The sequence below is a fragment of the Belonocnema kinseyi genome, chromosome 7 (genome assembly GCF_010883055.1).
Source record: "Belonocnema kinseyi isolate 2016_QV_RU_SX_M_011 chromosome 7, B_treatae_v1, whole genome shotgun sequence".
Classification (NCBI taxonomy): domain Eukaryota; kingdom Metazoa; phylum Arthropoda; class Insecta; order Hymenoptera; family Cynipidae; genus Belonocnema; species Belonocnema kinseyi.
Genome location: NC_046663.1, coordinates 40,458,329 through 40,479,808, shown reverse-complemented (window position 1 = coordinate 40,479,808; position 21,480 = coordinate 40,458,329). Strand labels below are relative to the sequence as shown.

Here is a 21,480-nt window from a genome sequence, read left to right as displayed (position 1 = left end):
TTCGATTTTGATTCCTCTAGAATCAAACCGAAGGGCCTATGACAAAGCCACCGAACGCGTCCTCGGGTTGCGGATAGAGGGTCCTTGTACCAAGAATTTCTGCTAAATATGGTTACAAAAATAAATAGGCAGTCGCGGACAATTATCCAGTGGTGGTCCCGAAGGAATTAACCCCCAAACGTAGGTGTGAAAACCGTGCCGAAACCTGAATGGCACCTGGGTGAGGTGTCTAGAACGGTGACTCTGGGATACCGGGCGACCTCTCAGAGTACGCAGCCTTATCCTTGCATGTGGAGCTCTACAAGGATGGACGAACCCCTCTCTCTAGCTTCTCGTGGAAATAACAATGACAACACCAAACATAGTTGTAGTAAGTGCGGTTCAAAACAACAGAACGCGCGGGGCAATAGGTCGGCCAACAATGCCGACCAATCTAGAGCTGGGGGAGCCAATGAAAATGGATTCAATGCGATGGATCGGCGGGATCTCGCAACCTTTGGGTCGACGGAGCGTCTTAATCACGACTTGCTAGAGTGCTACGATGCTAGTATGGCCCCTGAACAGGGTTACATGGCACGGCTGCATGCTCTGTAGTGAGAGAAACACCCCGAGCTATCGCACTTTTCGCAGCAACGTCTGCGAAACCATATTGAACTACTCCGTAAAAGGGGCTATGTAAGCGGAACGCCTACTCTACCACAGCTAGAACAAACCGGCAACAGAGAAAGAGAGGCGACACTAAGGCCAACCACGGGCGGGCATCCAATAGATGAAAAGCGATGCTTTACGACCCGCAGACATATCAATACCAAGGTTTCTCTCAAGCCTAAAGATCTGGCTGAAATGGATGACGAGCTTCGTGGAAATTTTTCCGGAGAATCCGGCTCTGGACTATCAATTTTTGTGTTTATAATGCAGCGAGAGCTTTGGCCGATGCGAACCGTAAAACAAAACCAACGGTTGATCATAAGACCGAAAGACGAATGCAACAACTTGCCATAAAGATAGGCTGGGCAAGACAGTAGCGTCCCGCATTCAGTGTGTGATTGACTACATCACATCTGGCAGGAATTTTACCGACAAGGTTCAAAAGTTCGCGCGCGAACTCCGGACCCGTTATCACACACTTAACAAGTCAAAGCTGGTCGAAGTATTTTGGAGAGAAGTCTATGAAGTTCAGTATAGACTGGACGAAGACTCAGAAAATATAAATAGCTTTAAGGAGTTATGTGTTGCCCTCATAACACCTGATAAAGAATGCCCACCCATCACTACCAAGGAGGTGAAAAAAGTATTAAGAGGGATGAAGAACTATTCCGCACCGGGACCAGATTGTATCAAAACCTTCTAGTGGAAGAATTTTTCTTCAACCCATCAGCATTTGGCCCGTATTTTCACCTTATATTTGAAGTCGGAAGAGCCGATTCCAGAGTGGTTGTTGGAAGCGCGCACAATACTCCTGCCGAAAATAGGAAACTTAGCTGACCCGAAGAATTACAGGCCAATAACTTGTCTGAACGCACTTTATAAGATATTCACAGCTATCCTAAATAATAGGATTGTTCGAGCAAATGAACCTGTGTGGCAAGAAATGTATGAACAACGAGGCTCAAAGAAAGGCGTAGCCGGATGTCAGGAGAACCTGCTCATCGATAGATGTGTCTGCAAAGGTGCAGCATTCTACCAGCGTGACCTATCGATGGCCTGGATTCATTTTTGGAAAGCTTTCGATTCGACCTTCCATAGACTTATCATCTGTCTTTTGGAAATCTTAAAGGTTCATCCGCAAATAGTTGGGTGCATAGAGAGATTGATGTCACTATCTCTAGCACTTCGCTTTTTCAACGGGTAGTTGTGTGGCAAACCTGCAGATCGAAAGTACAAGGCCACTCATGTATTTTACATGGAGGATCTTGAGATCTATGCTAAAAACAGAGAGCAACTGCATCTAGCTCTGGGGATTGTCGAACGATATACGATGGAAATTGGAATGGAATTTAGGTAAGAGAAATGCGCCAAGGTTTATTTGGAGCGAGGAAAACTTAATAAGATCCCTCAAGATCCTAAGCTCGTTGATAGAAGCGCCATACGACACCTTTGCGCTGGAAAGACTTATACATACCTGGGCGTGCGACAGAGCCGCATTTAGGATGTGACATCTATAAAGGATACTCTCCGAAGCAGATACAAACGTCTCATCCGACAGATTTGGTCTTCCGAACTGTCGGCGAATAACAAAGTTTCTGCAACGAACATGCTTGCCGTCCCGGTACTACTCTATTAATTTGGAGTAGTTCCATGGACGAAGAACGAGCTCAGATCCATTGATATCGGGACAAGAAAGGTTATGCACATAAACAAAAGCATGCATCTTAAGTCTTCCGTTCCGCGACTGTACATCTCACGCCGTCAAGGGGGTCGCGGAATATTGAGTCTTGAATGTCTACAGAACAGGATTATTCTGGGTACAGCACACAGAGTTGCAAATGGAAGAGACCCTCTTCTTAAAATGGTCAGGGATCACGAAGAAGTGGGCAAAGGAGCGTTTCTATACAAAGCAGCGAAGGAGCCTCGACAGCAAACTTTTTTTTCTTCAAAGAGGATTTTTTTCTCAAAATATTTATAGACGAAGTCACAAATTGTAGCCGTGAGACAATTCTGGAAGATCAAGAGGCAGGTTATTGGTTGGTAATGACTAGGACTATCAGCTTCTACTTTGTTGCGTATCATATAAGCTAATCTCTATATCAAAATAGAGAACTATCGATCTGGGTTCTGCAAGATTGTCTGAAGGGCCCCAAAAAGAGCAGGGTGCAAAACTTTTATGTATTCATACCAGAAGCTGTGCACCCTTTCAACACTCGGCGCTTTCCAGTTCTTGACCCTGTTGGGAATACGAGTTACGTCGGATGCTGAGATGGATATATTATTCATATCAGGCAACCGTGCTATTCTGTCTTTTTCCAGACAGAGCCACGCGCGTCGCGTTTAGGTGACTTGACTTATGTGTACTCTAGATGCATGACCAATATCTGGCCATTTTTTGACTCTAGGTTGTTCACAATAATTTTGAGTTTGGTTTTTGCCATCTAAAAGTCTGACTTAGAACCGTATTTCGTCTGCCATAAATGTCTTATTTTCATTCCTTCTCACAACTGCTCTCTTAAATCTTCGAAGGTAAGGCTGACAGGATTATAAGTCTGTGTTTAAAATAGTCAATCACTGCGTATATGTTCTTGAATTGATGTTTTGTAGGCGAAGGATCTCTTGCACATGGCGGGTCAGTCTCTGAGACCGATCGCCCTTTCGAAATTGGTACACCTGTCCAAATTATGCTCTTATTTAACTGATTCTCGCCTTGAAGTTAAAACTTCCATGGAGGGCCTGACATCTTTCTTGTGGCATAGTTGTTAGTAGCGTGACCTCTGAGTTGTATGCTAAACTTCCTGACACACGCGGCCACAGTGCAACCTGCAAAAGTCTGCAGCTGCAACAAGATTATATTTTGCTGCAAGAACCGAGGCAATATCTCAGTGTTCAAGCCGCCAGCTAATTGAAGAAGATCCTTGTTGACCCTAAATTTCAGCAGATCTTTTCTCATGGCTGGTTCTTGATTGGCGCACTCTAGTATGGTATCCGTGAAGCACACCGTCAATTGCAGTCTGTCCTCATTGCCCGTCCATTAAGTCTCGCGTCTGGGGTATATGAAACTCCTTTTCCATCGCAACTTCAGGATGCGCCACAGGTGTCACTAGTTGTTTTCGCAAGTGTTTTTCGATGTTACTTATTTCGATCTCAGTAATAAATTGGCGTGGCTGAATAGATCTTAATGGATCAGTAAGATGTTGTTCATTCACTCTTTGGGCCAGCTCGGGATGAAGACCCACGAAAAAACGATGTTGTTCGCCCCTGACGGGTTCTCCTCTTTTTTAAAACCGCAGTACCAATAACTTCGGTCGTACGTTGAAGACTGTTATCCCACAACATAGTCCATGCGCCTTTCATATCCTTTTTGCTCAAAAGCGCCTTCCAAGTTGTAGTAAGAAATTCAGTTTCTCGGTACACGTAAAGGTTGTGTGTAAAATTTCTTGAACTATTTTTGTAAAAGTTTCAATTTATGATACGTACGTAAGATTTTTTTAAATTATTTAAGTCTGAACTATAATTTTCCTCAACATATGTTACAAACAATAATATTTACGGATATACATACGTTTGAAATTTTCAATAAGTTGTAAAGATTAGTTAGGTCGAAAATGATATTTATGCGATCATATGCTCGAAAATTTTTCGCTAAAGCCCCATGTGTGTGCGAACATGTGTAACAAAAATTTATTTTCACAATTACCGAATCCATTTTAAATCAGCCCTGGTCCTACACTTTAAATGGCAGAATCTCTCGAGGACTAAATATGTTATTCTTCAGAAGAAATTAGGCAACACATATTTATTCGAGGGGCTGGTTACTCAGAAATCAGGAAGTCAGGCTAACAATGACTGCCGCCGAAATAATAAAGATTTCGTAGAGACGTCCCTCGGACTAAATCCAAATTTCTTGTGACTTATTACGAGACTCCCGTGAAAAGTTAATCACGCGATACTTGAAACAGATCTCCCGAGTGATCCCGAAATAGTTACGAATCTTTCCGACGGGAATTTCGCCGAACCGGTCGGCTGGAGCGAAGCTTTTCGTGGCGCACTGAGACCTACTGAGAATAAGTGGGACTAACCAAGGAACAACGCAATAGAATTTAGAGATTCCTACTGAATAGGTTTTTCGTCAGTTCTGGAGTCACCTGAAATCTTAGTAACCAGCCCCTCGTATTTATTTCGATTTGCAAACAAAAATTTTGTTAAGTGTTATGCGAATTTAAATGTTGTGGTTTGTTTTTCAAAAAACTCGAATTTTTTTCTTTATATCTGTATAACTTCTGGCTTAATTGAGATACAATTTTTTTCTTTTTGATTTCAATAGAGTTATCAGCAAACCCACCTTTACATTTTTGGTCGATGTTTTTTTCAACTTGTACTTTGATAATGAAGATATCTTGTAAGTTTTGAGCTTGCTAAATAACCGAGTCTGTAGATTTTTAGATTGTTAGCACGATAACTTTCGAAAGATTTGACAGATTGCATTGGTCTTTGTTCACTCTTTTAGTGTCTTTAAATAAAGGTCAAGTTCGTTAGCCAGCCATATCGGACAAAAATTCAAAAAGTGAGCGTATTTTGAAAATTTTTGAGATAACTTTTTTCAAAATTTTAAAATTGTATGTACGGATGTTCATAGTATTCAATCATACAAACAATTTATCCTAATGAATTTTTTTATAAAACCAAAATTTACCAGAGTTATAGCATTTACAAAATTTCAAAAAACACGAAAATCAACATTTTAAGCCAAATAACACACGATATAGAAAAAAAATCAAGAAAAGAGAAATGTTTCTTTTTCAGTGCCCTACAATATTATTGAAAACAAAATTTTAAATAAAGAGTTTTTGGTTTCGTACCTAAAAGAGTGCCGCACATTGGGAAGAAAAATTACTCGTTCAGAATAACGTACATCCCACAAATCTTTACCGATTTCGACAAAAGAAAATGGGAAAAAAGACTAATAAGATTTTCAACAGAGTTGTCCAGCCTGATTTTTTAATTAGGTTTAAAATTTTTTTATAAATAAACAAATATGACGAAAAAATGACCTTTTTCTATATGACATTCCCGGTGTTCGTCAATAACAGGAAAGTGGTTGAAATCGCTTAAGTTGCATAAAATATCATTAGTTGAAGTTTTTTAATTATTAGACAATAAACAAAATTTAATGTACAAATGCAGTAATCAGGCATTTTTCTACAGAAATATTCGCTTTTTTTAGGTCTATTTTTTCAATTTGGAAATTTATGATAATTTTAGCAAAACTCATGATTTGTTGTTTAATCTTATAATTTTTCAAACAAATTTAATAAACAAATGCATTATTGGGGCATCTATCGACAGAAAAATTCTTTTTTGTTTCGATATCAGACTTGTTATTGGGGTCTTCAAAATAAATTCGGCAACGTTCATGATGAGCTGACAAATTTTATTATTTTTAAAAACAACTTTAATAAACAAATTCATTATTCGGGTATCTGTGGACGGACAAATTCGTTTTTTTTTATTTCAGTCTTTTTAATTGTGAAGTTCATGATGACTTCAGCGAAATTCATAATTGGTTCATCATCTTTATATATTTTTAAATAAATTTAATGAACAAATGCATTATTCGAACATCTGTTGATGGAAATTTTATTTTTTTCGACATCCTAATTAAAACTGCTCACATAGAAAAAAACGAATTTTTTTATAGAAAAACTGCCTGATTAATGTATTTCTTCATCAAATTTGTTTTAAGAAATAATTAAATTCATTAACTTATTATGAATCTTGCTGAAATTCCCAACAAGTTACAAATTTGTTATTAATCACTTTTTTATAGGACACGTCGTTTTTGTTTATTTATAAAATAACATTGAAAATACAAAAATTAAATTTTTCCTCACACGACACAAGCTAAGCCAAAATAAATAGATAATTTTTTCACTGAAGGTAGAGCAAACAAATTTTTAATTATGGTTTTTTTTACATTCTCGTCAGAGAAGGTATTCGATATGTGTAAAATTTGACAACCCGGCCCACAGTGGTCATTAAACAGTCATTCATCCAATAACTTGAAACATTTCCAGTGGAAAAACAAAAAAATTTCTATGCGAAAGGGCCAAACTTTTGAAATTGTTTATAAAAATTTAAATTGTTATATTTTATCAAATATTATTAAATATTTATTATTTTAAGATATACCTGAAGTCGTTTTGTCGATTGAAGGAAATTATAATTTGAAAAAAATCTGAAATTTTAATATTTTGCCATAAGAATTGTTTATAGCAATGGTTATTATAAAGTTTTAAATATATTCTTGTAATTATATATTATTCCTACATTAATATGAAGCACTCTTAGTAAACAGAAAATTTTTTTTACCGATAATAAGACTATTTGCTAATTTGTCATAAAATTTGTTTATGACAAATAAATGGACTAATGAGCAAATTATTTGTATTTTATGAGTCCCTAAACATTCATTTAAGACAGTATAAAGTTCACCTAGTCAGTTATTAAAGCGTAAAAAATTTTCATGTAAAAAATTTCAGTTTTTCCATACTTTGAGTGCAAAAATTATTAATAAACAAGTGGAAGAGACAATAGTTCAGAGCGTCAAGCTCTTCAGAATTTAATGAACTTTAATTTTTTTTTTAATTAAAAATCGGACCAAAATGTTTTTCAAATGTCCACATTTTGAGACTTTAGTCAGCCATTTTGGATGAAAATGCAAAAAGTGAGCGCCTTTTGAAAATTTTTGAAACCTTTTTTTCAAAATTCAAGAATTCTCTGTACGGTTGTTTATAGTATTTAAAAAGTCGATCAATTTATCTAATTACTATTTTCATAAAATTAAAATATATTAGAGTTACAGCATTTAGAACAGTCCGAAAAACACACAAAAATGAACCTTTTAAGCCACTTAACGGACGATATGAAAAAATGGCAAGAGATGAAAAAGTTTGATTTCATAATGCCCTAGAAGATTATCATAACAACTTTTCGAATTGTCTTGATAAATCAAAAATTAAATTTGGAGATATTTTCATGCAACATATTTACAGTATTTCAAATATTCTCAAATATAATAATTCATTTTCAAAGAATATATATATATATATATATATATATAAAAATACATACATAATTTAGAAGTTAAAAAACGGTAAAGCTGCTCAGCAGACCGCCTGTGTATAGTTTCAATCATAAGGAAAACATTGGAAATGAGCAAATTCAGTTTATGGAAAAACAACCAAAGTTGCAATAAAACATTGAATAATGAAATTTGTTTAAAAGAATGCGCATTTTTTTGAAACGGAACAATAAAACTTGGTCTGTTTTAATACCAATACAAGTTACGAATTATAATAATATACATATATCGTAATGACATAAAATTTCAGGGATAAACTTGTGTGCGAAACACGAGATACGTGAGGAGAATGTGTTTGTTGAAGCCGAAGGAGCTTTAACAAAAGAGAATTCACAATCACCAAATTAGTATTGTCGATACTTTCACCTTTAGTTATAAAAAGTCTATGCAGAAAGACCGAACGGGTAGCGCGTAAGTATTTACCGAGGTAAATACTTACGGGCAGATTTTTTTTTTTAGTGGAAAATCATCTATTTTGTGGAATACTCTTTTTGGCAGAAAATGAGCTTTTTGATTAAAGTTTATATTTTGGTTATAAAAAGTCAACTGAGGTCTTTTTTGTATGCAAATTCAAATATTTTTATGATTCGCCTTTTTATTTTAAAAATTCATCTATTATAATAAAAATTTCATCTTTCGTGGATAAAAATGGAAGTTTTAGGTTTAAAATTCAACGATTTCTTAGAAAATTCACTTTTCGTTTAAAACTTAGATACTGGTGTTAAAAAGTCAAACTAAAATTTCCTTGACTTGAGGATTCAAAAAGTTTGTTTGACTATTTTGGTAGAACGAATTTTTCGAGAAATCATTCTTAACATTCTCATTCATGAGAATACAATGTAATAGTCCAAATTTCGATCTCTGGTTTTTAACGGTTCTTTACGTTTCGGCACTCACAGAATCCGAAAATAACACAATTTTATCGGCGTCTGCATGTATGTCTGTATTTCTGTATGTCTGTATGTCTTTTTTTGTGTATATCTGTGCGTATGTTTGTATGGTTACCTGAATGTTGTAGCCACACTACTTTTAAAGGATTTTTCCAATCGAGTCAGCCTTTAATAAACTTCTTAAGGTTCCCAGCATGAAGGTTAAGCTCGTTATTCGGATATTTCCAACAAATCTAAAAAATTTAAAGCATTTTCAAAATTTCAAAAAAAAAATTGTTTCAAATATAGAAAATGTTGTCAAAGTTTCATATAGATGGGTCGAATACTTGCAAATTATTCAAATAAAATTTTTAATTTTAATGAAAATTAGAAAAGTTATATATTTTTGAAAATTTTGAAAATGTTTAGAAAAATAGAAAAAAATATTTTTCTAAAAGATTACAAAATTTTATTAAAAGTGTTGTTGTTAAATTTTCTGGTATTCCACACAAATACTTGCAAATTATCTGAATGACAGGTTTAAATTTGATTAAACATCAAAAAGTGATATGCTTTTCAACATTTTGAAAATTTTCAAAAAAAGGAAAAAAAATCTTAACAGGTTAAGATATCAATCCAAATTTGTACTAGATATAAAATATATTTTTTCGAAACTATTATCATGAAATTTCTCAGTTGGACAAAAGTTTCAAAAGTTAAATCATTTTGAAAAATATGCAATTTTGTTTTTTAAGAGATCCATAACTTTAAAGTGTTGTTTTTAGTAGATTATAACAAGGTTTACAAATGATCTTGATGAAGCTTTTCAATTGGACACAAGTTATCGAGCGCACAGTTTTTGATTTAATTTATAGTATTAACGATACTTGAAAAAATTTAGTTAAAGTGTACGCATTAAACGTATGAAAACGAGCGTGAAGGGCGAGAGCGTTCCCTCGCACCTAATCGCGCTTAAACTTGGCGCGAAGCGCCGCGCGCGCAATGAGAGTGTACTTGCGCAGCGGGCATATTTTTTCTTGAGGATTCATATTTTAAGTGGGAAATTCATCTGTTTGATAGAAATTTGATCTATTTTATTAAAAATAGACATTTTTTATTCAAAATGTAACTGAGTGAAAGAGTGTTGAACTAATTCTTCAAAAATTGTGGTTTTTATGTTTGAAAAATTCATATTTATTATAAATTCTTCTTTTTGATTGAAAATTTGGACGTTTTTAGGAAGTTCAAAAAAAATTTTGGGGACATTCGTACCCACTAGGCTGTCAATCGTAAGTTGGTCCTTGGAATTATGGGTACATCTACATCATAATTTCGTAATTCTTAAAGATTTAGGTGTGCATAGCGTGAGAGTGGTTTTTAGGTGTACTTCTCTTTGAAAAAATTTCTTTATAATTTTTTTGAATTGACTTTTCAAGCACTATAAATTTTGATTAGAACAAGTTGTAGCAACAAAAATTCAATTAGTTTTTTTTTATTTAGAAATTAATCGCCTGTTCTGAACCTTTTTGTTAAATATTATTTGAATATTCACGTCAGATTTTTTAAATCTTTTAATTAATAATTTCAAAATCTTACTATTCTTACAAATCCTTAGGGACAATACTCTCCCTTGCTATTTTTGATATCAAGCGCAATGCCGGGAAATGGAAAATCGGCAGAAAGTGCTACATAAAAATTGTTTTTAATAAATTATACTTGAGAAAAGTAAAAGTACAAATTATTCGAAATTTTTTTGCCTTATTTTAATTGTTCGGTTCATATTGAAAAAGCGTTAAAAAATGTCATATTTTCAACCATTATCGGTTAATATATTCAATTTTCATAAAATCTGACCTCCAAATAACGTTCGAAGATTGATGTTTACACATTTTTCGATGGGCAATAGAAAGTTAAAATAACAGAACACTCTGTCAATGCATAACACAGGGTGATTATATTATGAAAATATATTTCATTAATCGAAATTTTCACTTTTTCTCTTGCAGGTGGAGGTGAGGACCCGACACATTCACGTCGAGTACCAAGCATTAGAGGGATGAGCGAGCGTGAAGCAACTATTAATCTTCAACGTCAGTATATTATAATTCTTTTGAACTACCAACAAATTATTGGGATTCAGGAAAAAGTCCAAATTTTATTTCTTAAACGCCAATAAATTGTTCCCGCTGAACGGCGTTGACTTCTGGAGAAATTTTTAAACAAGTTTTAACTTTAAACTTACAAAATTACATATTCTTATAGGAAATTTAATCTTATGGACATTTTTGGGAATTTATGGCCATTTAAGAAAATTTTTGGAATTATTTAGTAATTTAGCGGTGAATTTTAATAATATTTCTGCTAGATGCTTACGCTATAGCTCAGGATATAGTTTTCGTGATTTCGAAGAATGCCGTTAACTGCAAAATAAAGGAAACCCCAGAAAATCGACAAAAACTCTTCGAATCTTTATTCAAGTGAATCCCGGATTCTCATTCATTTTTTCAAATTTTTACGCTGAAAAATCGACATATGCAGAAAGAAAAGCGATTATAAGGGTAAATGGGAAACTAGGTGACTGATACGATGTAATGCAAGGAACCAGGCAAAGATGCGTTTCGTCCTCACCGAGTGATTGATGCCTACCCTGAAAGGGAAATCACTTAACGGTATAACTAACTAAAAATTTATTAAATTCGTGGACAAGTGTCATTCATGGGACAGTGGTGGTACTTGGGTTAGCGTTCACAGATTATATAGTTGTCATGGCAGAATCAATCGAAGACTTGCAAAAAATGTTGAACAAACTGAATACAAGCATGAAGAGCGTGGGCCTCAAAATTAACCTTGAAGCAAAATACCTTGCATACTAATAAACCCAGATGTGGAGCTTTACATGATGACTTTTTGAGCCTTTTCATTTCGGGTGATTGTTAAGGAGAATGATCAGCGACTTTTTTTGGCACAGTGTTGCGCAACGAACGTATTATTCAAATAAACGACACCGAAATTCGGGAATAATACCTAGAAAGGGATATGGCTTAATAATTATGATGCAGATAAGATGTTTTTCTGGTATTAGAAAAAAACTTTTCGATAGTATTAAAATGAAAAAGAAAATGATAAATATTTCGATTAGGCAAGCAGTTTTTTGCTAATCGAAAAAATACGCATCGCCCAATTTTTTCTGAAAAGTAAAACATTTCTTCCCTGAAATGTTCTGCCTGGAACCTGCCTGAATTGAAATGGATTTGGTTTTGAAATCCTTGGAACTTAAAAAAATAATAATGATAAAAGAAGAAAGAAAAATAAGGTAACCTTAAAGTCCCCTTTCTTATTATTTCTTTCGGCTTTTTTTATTATATTTATTTTTTCAATGAAAATTGTGATTATTTTTAAAAATGAAACTAAAGCTTGGAGCGTTTATAATAAACGGAAGAAATGAAAGTTTATCCTTCGTTTCGCGTAGCGAATTGTGAATTTAGAATTATAGGAACAGCACCACCTTGACTCAAGTAGTATTAAACTTCAGTTTCCAACAAGCTCTTGAGCAGCTAACTTCTTTTTGGATTATAACAGACCTATTTTAATTTATTTTGTAACAAAGGCAGATTGTGAACTTGTTTTAGTGACATTCTGAACAGAATATATGTTATTTAATACTTTGATGTAATTCCTGGTGTTATTTATTGTGTACGTCTATGTGAACTCTCAATCCTTTATTTATTACACGCGTAAAGATAATTTCAAATTGAAGGAAAATTTAGAGTCTTGATTTTGCGCGTGAACATGGTCCTTCTGAGTCAGATATGAGGATTCTTGCCGAGAAAAATTAAGGACAACAAGGCTCGTGCGAGCATATATACTTCCAGTGAGAAAAAAGAAAATAGTTAGTATCGAAAACTCAAAATTTTAGAATTTATTCGCCTGTCACGATTTTAATAGAAATATGGAACAAGGCTTACAAGGATTGGGAGATATCAGCTCCGAAGCATAACCATTACAAATCGGGGGTTTCTACCATAATGATTGAGAGCTTGCACCTGGAGAACCGAAAAAAAGTGCAGCATAGACGAATTCATGATCTTGAGGCATTATTTTAAACTATAATATTTAAGACGTCGTGGGAAAATTATTGTCGCTAAAATTGGAAAGAGTTTGAGAGTTCTACAACGTCGAGGAAGAGGTCACCGAGGTAAACACTGTTATCAGTCACATCTCCTGGTCACCAGACACCTGAATTTAAGCGTAAGAATATTGATTTCTTGAATTGTCAACACAGCTGTAAGTAATAATAAATTTGTGCTAGTAATAATTACGAAATAAGAAATCATTTCGACTAGGTCAGTTAATCTTGCGTATTCTGCCAAAATATATAATTTATGAAAGCTGCAATTATTGACGATGACGCGACCATTCCAAAAATTCAAAAATTGCGGTATTTAAGATCATATTTAAAAGACGAAGCATCGCGAGTGATTGATAATTTAGAGACAACCGTGAGCAATTATAAAGTAGCATGGGGATTATTGAAAGAACGTTACGATAATCAGAGAGTAATAATACAAAATCACATGCAGGCTCTGTTTGATCTTGCGACAGTCGCGATAGATTCTGCATCTTCGTTGAGAAATCTATTGGACGATGTTCTGAGGCATATTCGCGCATTATCAGTATTGGGAGAACCAACAGACAAGTGGGACACACCGCTTATTTTCTTGATCGGGCCTAAATTGGATCGAGAAACCAGAAAAGAGTGGGAGAAGTCAGTTACTTGTACGGAAATGCCATAATTCGAGAAACTTAGTAAATTTCTAAGAGAATGGTGTCAAGTTTTAGTCAATGAATTTAAAATTTTCGGATAGAAATAAATCTAATAACAAGCGCACCCAAAGAAGTAAAAATTCAGTTCAATCTTTTGCGAATACTCAATCTCAGGTCTCCTGTCCCTTATGTAACGAAAATCATCAACTGCAATTATGTGTAGAATTCAAGAAAAAGATGATTAAAGAGCTTGTAGAACTTGTTCAAAAAAAGGGACTCTGTTTTAACTGTTTAAGAAAAAACCATTTAGTTCCAGATTGCAAAGCCGGAAGGTGCACAATTTTTAATCGGAAGCATCACACACTATTGCATGCAGAGTCAGAATCGGAATCAGAATCAAATAAAAATGATTTAACTGAAAAACAATCTAATGTTAGAAATTTTCACATCTATGACGCGTCTAAAGTTATGCTAATTACGGCAGTAGTTGAAATTTCGATGAGAATAGAAAGGGGTACACGTGTAGAGTCCTTCTAGATAGCGCTTCTTAACCAAATATAATATATCAAGATCTGGCAACGCGATTGAGACTTAGAAAAAAGCAATTAGATTTAGCTGTTGAAGTTGTGAACAATATTGAAACCCCGTGTAGTGAATGGACTAGTGTTAGTTTCAAATCAAAAAGATCACATTTTGAATCGAGGCTTAATTTTTTGATTCTGCCCAGATCACTGGGAATACTCCTGCTAAATTTATTAATCAGAAGGGACTAAATCTATCCTGAACTCTATTTTCCTACAAAGATAGATTTGCTAATCGGCCCAAAAATTTTTTATGAGCTCCTTATGGTAGGCAAATCAAGTTTTCAGAACCAGGGTTAATTCTTCAAAATACTAAATTAGGCTGGGTCATCGTGGGAAAACTCGGTGGTACGTGGGGTCAGCCGAAATTCCGATGCCTTCTCGTTCGAAATACGCTAAACGTCACACTAGAGAAATTTTGTAAACTCGAGGAAATAGGTGAAGAAATGCATCGTTTTGAACAAGAAAAGGCTTGTGAGCGACATTTTTCAGAGGCCTATCAAAGGAAAGAATCGGGTCGGTATACGAGGTGTGTTCAAAAAGTAAGGTGACTTTTCAATTTTCGCGGGCTACGTACATTCAAGTTTTAAATTTTTTGTTTTGTTGTGTTGGTACACTTGTCACGATCATATGCTCACAGTTTTGACTATATAGTACGTGATGTTTTTCTGGCAGAGGCGTAAAAGGTTAGAAGGATTTGGTGTGCTGGGCGATTTTCTTCTTTCGAAAAAAATGGAGCAAAGAGTTTGCATTAAATTTTGTGTGAAAAACGGAATCCAGTGCTCTAAAACTCTTGAAATGTTGACAGTTGCATACGGTGAGTCTACTCTGAGTAATAAAAATGTGTATAAGTGGTACAAGCTGTTCCAAGAAGGCCGAGAGGATGTCGAAGACGAACCTCGCCCTGAACGTCCCATCACGTCAACAACAGATGAAGTTCAAGCAGTGGAAGAAATGGTGTTGAAAAATCGCCGAATTACCATCAGAGAAGTTGCTGAAGATGTTGGCATATCGATTGGCTCATGCTATGCTATCTTTTCGGACGTTTTGGGCATGAGACGTGTGTCAGCGAAATTTGTTCCAAAACTGCTTAATTTTGATCAAAAGATCCACAGTCATGAGGCCCCACAGTCATGCCTCAGCCTCCATATTCACCGGATTTGGCCCCCAGGGACTTTTTTCTTTTCCCAAAACTGTAGAGACCCATGAAAGGACATCGATTTTCAACGATTGAGGAGATAAAAACTGCATCGCTGAAATAACTCAAGGCTATACCACAAAATGATTATCAGAATTGCTCTGATGATTGGAAAAGGCGTTGGTACAAGTGTATTATATCTGAGAGGGATTACTTTGAAGGGGACAACATAAATATTGAGGAATAAATAAATATTTTTTGAGAAAACCATAAAGTCACCTTATTTTTTGAACACACCTCGTATAGTAAGGTTGCCATTTAACGAAAAAAGCAGGATTTAGGCTTGAACTATGAAATAGCTCGAAGAAGATTCTTCGCGCTCGAAACAAGGCTGGAGCGGAACCAGAAACTGAAGGAAGAGTATCATGAATTTATGAGAGTTTATAAAGAACTAGGGCATATGGAACTATCACAGAGTGGAGCTGATGAAGGATATTATATGCCTTATCAGACAGTCATCAGAGAATCTAGTTTAACGACGAAATTAAGAGTTGTGTTTGATGCATCGGTCAAAACAACGGCAGGGATATCTCTGAATGACGCTCTGATGATTGGACCTAATATACAGGATGGAATATTTCAGTTGATTTTACGTTTTCGAAGTCACGCTATAGTGATGTCCGGAGACATTCAGAAGATGTACCGGCAATTTGAGATTCATCCGCAGGACAGAATTCATCAAAAAATTCTGTGGAGAAATAAAACATCAGAACCGCTGAGAGCGTATCAACTAAATACCGTAACGTACGGTACCTCCGCAGCACCGTTTCTTGCAACAAGATGCTTGAAACAACTAACTCTAGATGAGAGTTCATCCTTTCCGTTGGAATCAGAAGCCTTAAGGAACGACTGTTATATGGATGACCTTCTCACCGGCGCTGAAAGTCTGGAGGAAGCGAGAAAATTGCGAGATGAAATACTAAAACTAGTTAGGAAAGGTGAACTGAATCTACGAAAATGGATATCAAATCATCCGGGAGTAGTAGAAGACTCAGTGGAGACAGGAAAAGAAGCTAAACTAAAATTGGACTTAGAAAAAACGACTCGAGCGTTAAGAGTAACCTGGAATTCGAAGAAAGACACTTTGATTTACGAGGTAAATAGCATCGAATGTCAGACTGTTACGAAACGTACAGTCTTGTCGCAGGTAGCTCAACTTTACGATCCGTTGGGTCTATTAGCACCGGCAGTAATACTAGCAAAGATAAAATTACAAGAAATGTTTAAAATAAAGCTAGGCTGGGATGATCCTGTCCCGAAAGCATTGGAAACATCATGAATCGGTTATCAGTCACAGCTATCATCGCTCAACGATTGAAGTATAAACAGAATAGTAAAGACTCCGGGAGCAAGGAATATCCAACTTCATGGATTTTCAGATGCTAGCATGAAAGCATATGGAGCCTGCATCTATCTAAGAGTGACAGTAGACGAAAAATGTAAGTGTATCTTGGTCTGTGCGAAATCTAAAGTGGCACCAATCAAAGTTGTGTCTTTGCCGAGGCTCGTGTTATGCGGTGCAGTCCTGTTGGCCAAACTGTACAAAACGATACAGGCAGCACTAAAAATAAAGATTGACTCAATAAGATTCTGGAGTGATTCGATGATCGTCTTGGAATGGATTCGATCCTTCCTTTATTGTCGAGAAATCTTTCAAGCAAATAGAGTTGCGGAAATCCAAGAATTAACAAAGGCTGAAGACTAGTTTCACGTTCCTACAAAGGAGAACCCAGCCGACTTTATTTCCAGGGGGCAACTACCGAAGCAATTCTCAAGTAACAAGATGTGGAAAAGAAGACCGAACTGGCTGATGCAGAGCGAAGAGAACTGACCAAATAGCGAAATTGAGATCCAAGATAACAGTACAGGAAATCAGGTAGTAGTCCTCGTAGCTAAAACGAAGGAGCGATCGGAACTCTGGGAGCGATATTCATCACTAACTAATCTGCTTAGATCTGTGGCTTACTGTCTTCGGATAATAAATAATTTACTTAAGCCTACAAAGCTGCCTGGGCTATTATCAGTGAATAAATTACACCAAGCTTGGAAAAAAGTCATCTCTCTGGTCCAGCGAGAAGAATTCGATGAGGAGATCGAGAAGCTGTCAACAAACGAACAGATAACAGCAAGGTCAAAGATAAAGAAATTGTGCCCTATATTCGAAGGGGGATTCTTGCGCGTCGGGGGTAGAATTAAAAATGCTGATGTAGGATTTGATCAAAAACACCCGATAATGTTGCCAAAAACTCATCCGATCACAGATATCGTGATCAGGGAATACCATGCAAAAATGTTTCACGCAGGAATTAACGCTACATTATACGCGATTCGAGAAAGGTATTGGACATTTTGAATAGAATATATGTTATTTAATACTTTGATGTAATTCCTGATGTTATTTATCGTGAACGTCTATGTGAACTCTGAATCCTTTATTTATTACTCGCGTAAAGATAATTTCAAATCGAAGAAAAATTTAGATTCTGGATTTTGCGCATGAACACTTCGAGCCTGTAAAAGTGTAAAATTATTTTTAAAGGAAGTAATTTGTTTAGTTGTTAAAATAGCCATAGTTCTTAAATTGATAAAAATAAATTAAAATTCATTTGAAAATTTGGACATTTTTCAAGTTGATGCTTTTATGATAATTTTATTGGCCCTCCAGAACTGTCGTCGATTCCAAACTTAAAATCAGAAGATATAATTTCAAAACGGTGGATCGAATATGGCAGTCAAAGTTGGTAAATCTTTATATATTTTTCTGAAACTTGGTATAGATGGATTATTTAGCTTTTCTGATTTCAATTTTGATGTCTAAAATTTCAAATCCAAAAAGATCGATCCAATATAATGGACACTTGTTTTGAGGAATACTATAATTGAGTATATGGATGCACTTTTCTTATCGTTTTTTTCGACATTTTCGACACATTAATTGAAAAAGTGGTTAACGTAATATAATTAAAAGGATAAACAAATAATGGATATAATTGAAAAAGATACTACAATTATACAGATAAAAGTATAAGTTAAGTTTTATCTCGTATTTTAAAAAGCGTTCGAAGAATGTCTTTTTACGCACTAAAAATTTGATACAAATGTTTTAGGAGAAAATTGTTTGATAATTCACTTTTTTAAATTTAGACATTAATCGTCTCTTCTAAAAAAATTTCTAAAATTTTATTCTTACATATACGTCCGAGTGTTTTATATTTTAAGTTTTATATTTTAATCTCGTTTTGATATCGAACGGAAATCCGGGGAATAGAAAATCGTTAAAAAGTGCTAAATGAGATTTATGTGACCAAAAAAAAAATTAAAAATGGTTTTTAAAACTTTTGCAATCTTTTGAAGTTTCTCGGTTCATATTGAAGATGCATGAGGAAAAATCCCATATTTCCAAACCATTATCAGTTAATATATTGACTTTTCATCAAATCAAACCTCCAAATAACATTCAAAGATTTATGTTTGCACATTTTGCAATGGACAATAGAGAACGAAAATAACATAATAGTCTGAAAAAACATAACTTAGGGTGAATATATTCTTAAAATATATTTACTTAATCGAAATTTGGCTTTTGGTTTTGCAGTTGCAAGAGATGAGCGGCAACGTAGACGTCGAACATCAAGCCAGCAGCAACATACGGAAATACATCATAATCCAGCGGCTAATTCATCTAGTACAAGTTCTGAAAACCAACGTTAGTATATTATAATTCTTTTAAAATAACAAAAAATTGTTCGGATTCAGGGAAAAAAACCGAATTTTATTTCTTAATCGCGAATTAATTATTCTCGCTGAACGGCGTTTGTTTATAGGGACTTTTGAAATAAGTTTTGAGTTTTAACTTAAAAAATTACATGTTCCTATAGGGAATTTCATTGCGCTTTTTTCCCCTTTGACACAAATCTTTTAGTTTTTTCAGTTTTCAAACTAAACCCGAAAACCCCGCCTATTAAAAAACAAATTTCTGTAGATTTGAGTAAATTAAGAAAATTGGAAAATTTATTATATGTGAATTTGCTAACGACTGTGTATATAAATTATGAAAGGAGCTACTGAAATCAAAAACATGAAAAAAAAGTAACTTGAAAAAGAACCAGATTGCTTAACAGATTTAACTTTGTTTTTATTGTAAAACGGACATTCACCTTCCTTGTTTTTTATTTCCTAACATTAAAAATGTGGCGAATTTATAATTTGAGAATAAGCCATTGTTAAAGCAAGAATATATAACAATTTTAAAGCAAGTTGAGTAAATTAATAAATGATTCTATCTGACGGATATAAATAAAATAAATCATATCTCCTTTGATTTATTGTGTCTTTGGAACAACAAGAATTGGACTTATTATGTATTAACAACTTACAGATATTTATTTTATAACTGAAGAAGATTAGATTTTCAAAAGGCGTAAGAAACAATATTATGAATTTTTAACGGTTTTCAGTTTATTTTAATTTTTTGAATAAACGTAAAAAAGTGAATTTTTTAGAAAAATATTTTCTTTCTTAGCTTCATCCCTCAAATATATTTGAAAGCAACTTGAGGTACAATTTGATCATAGAAATAAGGCAAAAAATTGATGGTTTATACAATTTTATTATTATAAACAAATTTCAAAGACAAGCGTTATTTTCCTACTTTTTCCACGAAAAAAATCTCCTGTGCTCTCTAATACGTATCAAGGTAGCTTCTCTAACCTACTAAGCGGCAGAATTTGTCTCACATTTTATATGCATTAGAATATTTTATTTGTTTCACAGAACTGCAGGATATTGTCAACTTTTATATTTGTTATAAATAATTCAAAAAAGACGATATTAATCTTTTCACAGAAAAAATTCGCTGCGTCTAATATGTAAGAATTTGCTTTTCAGCCATAATAAACTTAAAATACTTAAAAAAGAATTAATTTACGTTCTTTATAAATAACGAAAGTTGACAACTAGAGAAATTATCGTCTCTTTTTTAAAAAAATTCATTTTAATTTTAATTCTATAGAAATAGCTTATCAGACTTAGAAGAATCCAGAAAATTTGCAATTCTAATGAAAGAAAACATGTTCGATGCGCTATTTTAATACGTATTGGATGAGAAAAAATTCTTTCTACAAAAAAGATGCAAATTTTTGATTTGCTAATACAAATTATTTTTAGCAAGAAAAAATTGTAACTGTCACCAAAGTTTTATAATAGAATAAGTTTAATAGAATATTACGATACATACTAGGACAGAACTAAATCTGTTCTGAAAAAAAGGTGGGAATTTTCTATTTGTTAAATTGGGTTATTTATAATAAAGCTACATAGTACTATTTACTTATAACAATCAAGCAAATTTTTATTTTCTATATATTCTATATATTTTCATAAATAGAGTTTCTAACAAATTTGTATATCATTTTTGGTTGACCAAGTTTTGTCTTTTCATTTTTTTCTGTCCCTTATTTCGTTATTCATTCTTTTCGTAGCTATTGTCGTTTGTCCAAAAATGTAATTTTCTGATTTTATTTTTTACGATTAAAACCAAAACTATGCATTCCATCAAAAAATGAATAATAACAAAGTTGTAGCTTTAATTTGAGTGAAAAACTTTTGTTTATTTTTTTTTCTTAGCTTGTGTTGTTCGTCCAAAAATTGATTTTCTTTACTTTTAATGTTGTTTTTTTACGAATAAGAAAAAAACTACATATCCTGTATTGTTGAAAATTCATGTATGTTTTGTCTCTTTTGTATTCTATGGCTTTACAATTATTTTTTGTATCAAACTAATTTTTCAAATATAAATATGATTATATCATTTTTATTTAAACACCAATCTTCTTTAGTTGAAAATGAAACTATTTGCTGAAACTTTTCTTTATTTTGTTGATACTTGATCTTTTGTGGTGACTCATCACTTTTTTTCGTTGGAAACTCAATTATTAGTGGTTTAAAATTTTATTAAATATTAAGATATTGGATTCAAAATTTATGTATTTTGTTTAAAATTATTTATTCTTGACAGGAAATTAATCCTTCTGGTTGGAAATTTATTGCTTTAGTTGAAAAGAAGTTTTTTTATTGAAAGCTAATTTTTCTAACTACAAATTCAACTGAACTTGTCGAAATTTTTGATTTAGGTATTTCTTCTTTTCAGTATAAAATTTATTGGATTTGTTAAAGATGTACCAGGTGTATACATATGAAACCGGTATTGCCATTTAGCGGCCAGTAGGCACACTTGTAGGCACTATCGGAACTTACCATTTGTGCTAATTGGCGTAT

General features: G+C 33.9%; 1 protein-coding gene across 1 annotated transcript in view; it reads left to right on the top strand.

The window, feature by feature from the left end:
- The window catches only part of LOC117176430, a 31,661-nt gene that overhangs the window by 8,375 nt on the left and 1,806 nt on the right, over nt 1–21,480 (top strand). Inside the window, exons 2-3 of the mRNA XM_033366669.1 lie at nt 10,668–10,751; nt 18,800–18,910. Coding sequence (XP_033222560.1) covers nt 10,668–10,751; nt 18,800–18,910 — 195 coding nt within the window. The remainder of the gene's footprint in view (nt 1–10,667; nt 10,752–18,799; nt 18,911–21,480) is intronic.